This window comes from Charadrius vociferus, unplaced genomic scaffold, assembly GCF_000708025.1.
Source record: "Charadrius vociferus isolate BGI_N301 unplaced genomic scaffold, ASM70802v2 scaffold15, whole genome shotgun sequence".
Classification (NCBI taxonomy): Eukaryota; Metazoa; Chordata; class Aves; order Charadriiformes; family Charadriidae; genus Charadrius; species Charadrius vociferus.
This window is the reverse complement of record NW_009650064.1, coordinates 5,056,580-5,066,423: the sequence shown is the minus strand read 5'-3', so window position 1 is coordinate 5,066,423 and position 9,844 is coordinate 5,056,580. Positions and strand designations below refer to the sequence as shown.

The following is a 9,844-nucleotide window of genomic DNA, read 5'->3' as shown; positions in this document are numbered from 1 at the left end:
ATGAGATGGGACTAGAAATAGATTCTAAAGTGCTCAGTCACGCCACTCTGGCATACAAACAGCAGCCTCTGGAAGGAGCAGCCTACGGGCTTCTCTCTCACAGTACGTTGGATAAAGCAGGTACATGTTTCTACCACTGAAAAGGTACATTCTCCAAGCTGCTGTGTTTAGCTGTTTTTACTTTCTACACAAAGAAAGTGAAGATACAGTGACAGTAGCATCCCACATGTAACTGGATGGCTGTCTTCACAGAAGGGAGCAAAACAAAGACGTTGAGGTGGACAGACTGTAACAGAGAATAATTTCTGCTCGTTTCCCCCTGAATAAAATAATGCTGTGCTTAGTCATATGGCTGTGGGGAAGACAGGGAATCAACTCTACCACAGGGCAGCTGACTTTCAAACTAGTTCCTTAAAAACATGGTATCCATTTCTACTTGGTTAGAAAATAAATGCAGAGGGATGGGATAACTTATGGCACCACTAGTCTGAATTCTCAATATTCCATAATCACCACATCAAACAGATCTCTAGAGGTGTTCAAGGCCAGGCTGGATGGGGCTTTGAGCAACCTGGTCTAGTGGGAGGTGTCCCTGCCCATGGCAGGAGGGTTGGAACAAGATGATGGTCACTTCCAACCCAAACCATTCTATGATTCCATGATTCTGTGCTTCTGCCCTTAATGGCAGAGAGAAAAATGCCAAGAACTGTGATGCCATGGTAGCCAAAAGCTTCCTGTCTTGGAGGATTATTTTCATCCTTAGTTATTAGAAGACAGATAAGAAACCTACTCTTTTGGTTTGAATTATTACTTATTGAATAAGCAAGATTGGGAGTTTTTTGTAATGGAGTATCAAAGCATAACCAGGAAAAGAAAAGTTTGTTCCCAGAATAGACAAGCACAGTTTTACAGATGCAATTATAATTTATTCTCATTAAACAGGTTTATTCTTTGATGGGTTTTGTTTTTTTAAAATCAAAAGATAGTAAAAGTTGAATCACTATGAAAAGGATTATGAAAATGGTTACAGGTAGAGATTAATTTACAGATGATTTATAAAGTTAGCACTTTATTTCAGAAAAGCATAATTTTCTTCTCTGAAATTAATATTAACTCTCTTAAGCAATTGCTTCCATACGAAAAAAAAATGTGATTCCCAATAGTAATCTATTCTGTAAAGAGTTTAAGACAGTTCAGAAACAAATACAGTAAAATTCCCCCAAACACAAAAGTGAAATCATATGCTAAGCAATTCAAGTGTTCTACTGTTTTCCCATTTGTCATTTTTTCTTATTTAAAATTGTTACTAAAAATCATTACTGTTTTCCATGTCCAAATCACCCATAGCATAACTGTCATATGTTCACCCAAATGTGTACTTCATATCTGAATATCCAGTCATCACCATAAAGTACGGGCCCTGTCCTGCAATCAAGCTCAGCTGATTTTAGCAGGACTCCCGGAGGTTTCAGGCTTTGCCTGCACAGAGCTCACTGTAAGCTTGTATTTTAGAGAATCCAAGGCCACAATTCAGAAGAAAGCACCTCTCCTCAGTAAGTTTAGTGATTTCAACTGTATGTAACTGCTGATAGTCAATTGTAGGAACAGGATGTAAGGGAGAAATATTAAATCTAAAACTGCTGTCATAGGATATTCAGTCTCCATTTATAGTCAGGCTGAAGCATCTTGGAGGGGTCCCTGAATGGCGATAGCTTCAATCTCAACTCGAGCACCCTGTGAGAAAACAACGAGGAAACCTATTAGGAATTTAATATATCTATTTTATGAAGCAAATGGATGTATAACACAACCTTGTAAGAAGAGAATGACATTTGTCAGAGATTATACTTCTGACACTTGTATTACTAATTTAGCAATGTTAAGTAATACTGAAAATTCACTTTATTCTTACGTAAGTGTCATAACCCCTTATTTCTAGTGTTGTAGATTTCTTTATGGTGGAAGATGTGTATCTCTCATGTCTAGACCTCTTACCATGTGTGGGAATAAGACTGGTATACTTTGGAAAAAACTAAGAACTTAAGAGTCTTCATTAAAATAATTGCAATCAAAGCTATCCCAGGACAAGAAAAGCTGTCAGAATGATTTAGAAGTAAGGAATTTCAGAAAATTAATTTTTTTTGTAGGCAGAAAAGTGACACTTACTTTTGGCAAAGCTGCAACCTGATAGGCTGCTCTGGCTGGAAAGTTTGTCTTGAAAACTGTAATTTAAACAGAAACATCCACTAGTCACTTAACGTTGCTTGATAAAACACAGTTCAAAGTAATCAGTATAAAATGCAGTCATTGGAACAGTTTCAGGTTCAATGCTACATGACAAATAGTCTTCTGTGCCAGCTATCATTTTCCCTTGTGTTTTGTTTTTTTTTCCTTTTGGTCACTGACTGGTTTAACATCTCAGCAAGCTACCTTTCATCATGGAGAAGGCAGCTACAGTTGTGACCTAGCAGCCAGTGATAACTTGCACTCTTCTGACACTGCATGGCCTTAACACCAACTTGGCCGAAAAAGAAACATAAAATCAGAATGTTGATCAAGCAATTGCAAAGACCAGAGAGTGGGAGAGGGCTCTTTCACAGACAGAGCAAGAGGGCGAAACAGGCCCCTGCCAAAAGTGTCATGAGCAAAGATCCTGGATTTGGCTAAAGTCAACAGGGGCCAACCTTACTCATACCAAAGAAAGGCAGAGTTAAAATAGGCCCTTCCTCCATTCACAATTAGGGTGGGCATTCAAGGATATTAAAAGAACAGGGGAATAAAAAAAGAAAAGAAGACAAAAAAGGATACAAGAGCTGAACATATAGAATCATAGAATAGTTTGGGTTGGAAGGGACCTTTAAAGTTCATCTAGTCCAACCAGCCCCCTTCCATAGACAAGGACATCTTTCACTAGATCAGGTTGTTTAAAGCTCCGTCCAACCTGACTTTGAACGTTTCCAAGGAATTTGCATAATTAAATGAAAGCTTTACTAGTGAGTTAACACTAAGCTCAGAAATGTTAATTTCAGGGTCCTGCACTGACAAGGCAGGATAATAACCCACAATCAAAGAACAGCAACAACTGCTTTCTTGAACTACAGGTAGGAGGCAACAAGTAACTAAGTATCCAGCTGGTCTTTTTTTACCCTGCTTAAATGCACACACAATCTCATTTTGACATGCAGAAGACCATATTGGTAGCTCATAAATAAGACTTCATTCAAGATCAGATGTTGCTATCTAATTAAAACCCAAAGCTATATAAATAAGGAACTTACGTGCATTCTCTCTCAAATTCTTCTGCACCATATGGCTCATTGGAATCACCTATTTCAGTCCACATTCAGTTTTGTTAACTAACCGTTATGCTTTTTTTTCTTAAGTGGAGCAGCATGGCTCATCCTTGTATAAAAACTGAGCCCTGTCCCATAGCAATAACCCACAAATCATTCAAAGATACACACAGACTTTAAAGAAATGGAGATACAAAATCTGGAATTAAGCATTTGAAGGCTGCCTACAGCAGAATTATATTAGGGACAACACAGCATCTATCAAGGTAAAGAGGCAGGGAAGATAAACCTGTAGGGATAGCAGGAGCTGATCTTCACAGATAGTGAGTTAGTGGGATGATAGAACACAAATGCACAAGAAATCAAGCTGTGCTTGATCTGGTGCTTGCAAATTTTTTTTTTTTTTTTAATATTATATTTCCTACTGGAATCTCAAAGAATCTGGAAGTGCATCATCTGAGTCATTAAAACACTTTGCTTACTGTGAATTTAATTTGTTCCACAAGCCATACTGGTAAAACAGAAACAAAAGATCTACTTACATTGTTTGTAAATGTCATTAATATCATTGAAGTCCTTCATGTCTGCCATCAAAACCGTAGTCTTCACAACTAGAAATTACATACCTGCAGTTATTTTGGACCTCTGACTTTTCTATAAAAGTCGAAAATCTTTAGTGCATTCTTGCTTTTATTTCATAAATTTCTTTTAAATATTCTAAACACTTTCAGAAGTTTTGCAAACATATATTGACCATTAGAGCTACCACCTAGAGAACCATCTAAAAAATCTGAATGCCTAGTACATAATAAAACTTTAAGGAATTAGACATTCCTGGCCAGCCCTGAAACTATATATTTTAAATTTTGTTCCAAGCCCAATTCTTCCAAGAGGCACAGAACTGATAAGCAGGTCAAATAAAAAGAGCTGTTGTAAGCTAACTGTTGGCAAAAAGAACATCATACACAATATCTGCTGACAAAAAAAAGTCCATAAAAGGCCTGAAGATATAGCTTATGCTAGAATTTTTTGTCCATGACTGCCCAAGCCAACATTAATCCTGGTTTGGCTCCACTATTATAGTCCTCCTCAAAAAATGCACTGAAAGTGCCTAGAATATTAACACCATAGATACAGTCCTGCTTTTACCTGGAGCAAAGTCTAGGATGCTTAAAATACCTGTAGTCAATTGCAGCTCTGCCTGTACCTGAGCTTCATCAGTTAGAATTAAAATGTTAGTACTGTGAACAGGAACTTATGGTCAAAAGTAGTGTCCCATTGATACCCATCACAAACATTTGCACGTTGATTTATTTCTTTTCTTTTTTAACTCAGACTCATGATTCCTTTTGTCTCTTTCAGCTATTGATAACAACTGCATGTTTAGCAAACAGTTTCAGGTTTTTTTCTTTAAAAGGTCACTTAGTATTTTTTTTTTCAATCCAGGTAGGTAAAACAACCACTTGTTTGCTACCATCACCACAACACTTACCATTGCCATAGTCACAGCCTGCAGCTTTCAGAATTTCTCCCATGTTTTTTAGAGCCTAATAAAAAATGAGACAAAAATCTTTAACTATCAGCTGGGTTGTGTTTAGGTAAGTATGTGACTATGAATTGTAATCTGGATACATAGAATCATAGAATCATAGAATGGTTTAGGTTGGAAAGGACCTTGAAGATCATCGAGTTCCAACCCCCCTGCCATAGACAGGGACACCTCCCACTAGACCAGGTTGCCCAAGGCCACGTCCAGCCTGGCCTTGAACACCTCCATGGATGGGCCCTCAACAGCCTCTCTGGGCAACCTGTGCCAGTGCCTTACCGCCCTTAAAGTGAAAAACTTCTTCCTAATGTTTAATCTAACCCTGCCCTTTTCCAGTTTATAGCCATTCCCCCTCATCCTACCTCTATATGCCCTAGTAAAAAGTCCTTCTCCAGCTCTCCTGTAGGCCCCCTTTAGGTACCGGAAGGCCGCAATACATCCATGTTATAGTATAAGTTCACACAGCAAATCTTCAACTGTCATCAGTAAGTAAGAAAATTCAGAAATAGATTAAAAAGTAAAGTAATAAAAAGGAGCTTCTAATAAACCACAAATATTAAACCATCTATTCATTAAATGTAAATGCATGATGCAGTGCCACCTCATCCTGCCTATTACCTCACACAACCTCTTTGCTGGTGGGGGAACAAATCTTTCCCCATCCCAAAGCCAGGGTTTTTACTTGGGTCTGAACCTTTGTTACAGACATTGATTCTTTCCTACATGAAATACAGATTCCTCCCCTGACCTCCACATTGTTTGGGTGGAAAATTACATGGATAGTATAGAATGACATCCTCTTGCTTTTCCCTCATCTTGGGTGATGTGAAATGCGCTCTCTAGGGTTCTTCAATTTCTCCTAAATCCATGTTTAACAAAGCACATGCCAACTCTACTACAAGTTTATTGCTAGAAGATATCTTACCTGCTTAGCTTCTTCCTTTGCCCCTCCAGGGACAAGCTGCCCAGTGGAAGGTTCTATACCTATCTGTCCTGCAATGTACATCGTCCGGTCTACCAGCACGGCTTGGCTGAAAACATAAGTGACATTTTAGGTTTAATGTTTCCCCATCAAAACATTTAACTATCTGAAAACACACTTCAAATTTTCTTCAGTAGTTTATAGTATCTCAGAAAGATAGAGGACTTAGGTTATGCACGCACAAGTCTGCGCACAGTCATACGTTCAATCTGCTTATGCTTTGGGAGACCTGGAATTAGATCACCTATGGAAAGACACAACTACATTAGCAGAGCTCTGTTTTTGAGATAATAAACCCTGTTTCTTGGAAAGGCAAAAGGCATGAGTGCAGCAACACAACACTAAACACAGCTACATGGCTTCCACACTGCAGATAGCACAGACGGGAGGCAGAGTAAACATTTTTTGTACCCGCCCAGATAAATATTCCATCCCAATTTGATAGGTAGACAATACCTTTCATCTACATCTCAGTTGCAGAGCAATGAAGCTTTTTTTTGTTTGTTTTAAAAACCCAACCAATCAACCAAAAAATAAAAAAAGAACTGATTAGCAAATGTACCATTTTCTTCTCAAACAGGCACCGTGATTAATTAGTTACAGCTGTGAGGTGAAGCCCTGCATGCTGGTTCTCTGGCCTTATTCCTCTAGTCATGAATTTGGCCCGTCAGCACACTACCTTGATCGCTCCATTCCCAGATCACTCTCCTCTCATAAAATAACCTGGTTGACCTGTTGGCTGGGTTAGTTCAGAAGAATGCAGAATTCAAGCTATTTGCAAAACATTTTTATATAAATGTCAGGTGTGTTTTTGCTGAAGTGGAGTTGGCAATTATTAATGTCTCTAATTACGACAAAGAGATTAAAAGATTAAAACAAAGATTTAAACTACCTAGCACACATTACGCAAGAGACATAATTTACTTCTCTTTAGCTGGTAATTAAAAATGTTTTGCAAAGAAATCAGACAAAGATTCTTTTAAAAGCGTTTGTGGTGTCAACACTGTTTTTCTTATCACTTCCCATTCCACAAGAAAATGCATTGTTTTGACAGTTCAACAAGCCATCTGAAGTTACACAAACCAGAGTTAGGCACTCCCTGATGTATCTAAATTAGGAGGTTAGCTTCACTTTAATGTCAATGGAGAAAGAAAGGGACTCTTTCAGAGAACATTTTTATTACATCTCTTAATTGATATTGACTCAGTTGGATTGGCTCAATCCATTGACTTCACGGGGGAACAACCTGATTTAGGGGCTCAGTAAAATGATTGCGGTTAGGCAATCCAAACAGTGCCATCACTACCATCTTTCCTTTTACTCATCCCACATTCTCCTGTCATTTCATAAGGGGAAAAAATAGCCAGTAACATATCTGATATAGCAATATACCTTATGTGGCAATTATTTTCTCTATCATCAACTAAAAAAATTCGAGTAAATGACAGAACTACACAATTTAAAGAAGAGAAACTAGTGAATGAAGTAGTTTTCTAGCTAATGCAGACTTGTTGATAGAAAGCCTGTGCATGAACCAAACACACACGCTTCTTTAATTTTATTTTCTTTCCTACAATGTCCTGCTTTGTTTGAGGCACAGGTCCCCAGACCACAAAGTTCTGTTTATGTCTGAAGCTCAGAGAACCATGCAATAAGAAGGTATGAGCTCTCTAAAAAAAGAGAATGTCTTGTAGTGCTTATTATAAAGCAAACAACACAATGAAACATTCATCCCAATGAAGGTCTTCGGACAATCCTAAATCACAAATAATTGGGGAAAAAAACAAGCTGAAGCCTTCTGATACCACCACCAGATCAACATCTGCAGCAGTCTTATTGGGTCCTCTCCTCTGCTCCTCAACTTTTTTCCCTTGGTATGCTTACCAGTGGAATCCTCCATTCACTGAGACTATTAACAATTTACCAGCTAAAGGGTATACTTCTACGGCAGTCAAATGCATGAGTAAAGCTCAGAGAAACTTCAACTACACAAACCCCAATCACACTTTAACTGCAGATGTATCCTATAACTAGGGTCAATCTTTAATCTTGAGTCTTTGATTCAGCAGAGATGCGAGTGTGTGTCTAAAGTCATACAGGTTTCAGTATACCTAAATGCATAACTGGATGGACATTATGACCTTAGAAGAACATCATCCATCAGAGAGATGGTGTTAAGAAGCAGGCTCTTTAAAGACAAGGACTGCAAAGTTAATCAGATCTTCTTTACACAAATGACTGTTGATTATTACAAGAACAGTATCTCTGCTGTGTCTTTTTAAAAGTTTAATATCATTAATGAGATGTATATATGTACACAGACACACTCACACAGGAGTCTTTTTATTTATCTATCTATGTATCTATCTACCTACCTCGAGGTACTGGAAATTGGATGCAGTAAAGGAAATACAAAAATACATTAAAACTAGATTGCCAAAATGCATACTGAAGGGCTGTAGCAGAACCAAGAATACAGTCCACACATCCCAATTCTTCATTCCATATTAAGCTCTCATTCCTGTTACTATGCTCAGACTCCACAGCAGAGATGTAGCAGTTATTTCTTGTGCAACTTTTGCTCACTGGACTTTGACACATTTACTGAAACCTGATAAACTAAGTTAGTGATAAACTTATTGATGTTAGACCCATTATACAATTAACAGGCTGCACAAAAAGCAGTATCAAGAACTACCAATAAGCACAAAATATCGGAGGGCAGTTAATCCTCAACACAACTGGAGAGCTAAGTTGAAGGCTAGGCCAGTTGGCATGTGTGCATGCAGCTGAAGAACCATTGCCTTCCCATGTCTTAGATGTTTTCTAACTACAAGCAATGCCAGGCCTTTGGCTGCAATCCACCAACAGTTTATTGTCTACAGAAGTTAACCTTCATGTCATGTCTCTCTGCTTATACACTTTGTATTTGTCCATCTTTATAATTCCTATAGAGAACACAAAATTTGAGACTCAGAAAGCTCAGTTTCAAAGTAATGGAGACAAAAATGCATCTGGAAGGTGCTAAGATGCTACAAAATTAAGAGTTAAAAGCTAAGGTTCTTGGTTTTATGTTGGGAAAACAAAGCCTGAATGCAGAACTAAAAATTCTTAGAAAATGCCCTGGTAAAAATCCCTCAGTACCTTAGATATAAGGTTCTACCATACTTATTGAACATTTTTTCACATTCAAATAGCAAAGAGAAACCTTTGTCCAATTAAAATTGGGATTATTTTTTTAATTACATTCTGAACTGTTGCAAATAACAATAAACTTGTGAAAATATTGAACATCTTATATATTTTTACAGCAGTTAGTTTTTAGACTGAAAAGCATTTATAACCTGTTGGCAGTCACATTCAAAAATAAGAAAAGCTTTGCAATTTCCAGGCAGTGAACTACCCAACTGCCAAAGCTCATCCTGGATCGGGCTCAGCCTCCGCTGTCCATCGCCTCCAGAGTCAATATTCACTACTAACTTGCCTATGCCACATGCTCTTTTCTAGGCGAGCATTTTTGTTCCTTGAGAGGAATCATTCTTTCTCTTGCCTCCTTTTTTCATTCACTGCTTATCATTAATTTCAGAGTTATTTTCCCAAAATCACTTTCTTTCTGAGGGACATTTTAAAAGCTCACCTAAAACCATCAGGACACCGCCCCCCCCGGTCCGAAGGCTGAATTTTGCCGCCAGCACTGCAGACCCACTACTGCTGTAGGGCCTCAGGTGTCGCGGGGGGGGTTACTGGGTCCCTGCTCGGGGCGGGTGTGTGTGTGTGTGTCACCTTCACCACAGCCCCCAGGGCTGTCTGACAGACCCCCGTCCCCTCCAGGGACCTACTGGACGCCCTACTGGCAAAACCCGCTCCCGCTCGCTCCTGCTTCTTCCAAGAGACCCCCCTCCCGCTAAGGCATACCTGTAGGGACCCAGTGCAGCGGGGGCCTTAGCAGTGCTGATTATTTTCTTCACGAGCGAAGCCATAACTACTGCTGACGCTGCCACCACCGCGGATGCCGCCAGCCCC

The 9,844-nt window shown here is 38.9% G+C and overlaps 1 protein-coding gene across 1 annotated transcript; it reads right to left on the bottom strand.

The window, feature by feature from the left end:
* Positions 1–1,671: 1,671 nt before the first annotated feature.
* Positions 1,672–9,801, bottom strand: HRSP12 (heat-responsive protein 12). The gene is made up of 6 exons (XM_009891834.1): positions 9,737–9,801; positions 5,765–5,870; positions 4,786–4,840; positions 3,836–3,904; positions 2,167–2,222; positions 1,672–1,734 (listed from the first exon to the last, which is right to left on the bottom strand). Exons 1-6 carry the CDS (start codon positions 9,799–9,801, stop codon positions 1,672–1,674), a joined length of 414 nt encoding a protein of 137 aa, XP_009890136.1.
* Between the last annotated feature and the right edge of the window lie 43 nt (positions 9,802–9,844).

Bases quoted from the DNA above. Each gene is read 5' to 3' on its own strand.
- HRSP12 (XM_009891834.1), bottom strand. From the start codon at position 9,801: ATGGCTTCGCTCGTGAAGAAAATAATCAGCACTGCTAAGGCCCCCGCT. The intron at 3,905-4,785 runs GTAAGTGTTGTG...TGTAATTTCTAG, and splicing joins AGGCTGTGACTATGGCAATG to TTGTGAAGACTACGGTTTTG. The intron at 1,735-2,166 runs GTAAGTGTCACT...GTTTTCTCACAG, and splicing joins AGGTTGCAGCTTTGCCAAAA to GGTGCTCGAGTTGAGATTGA.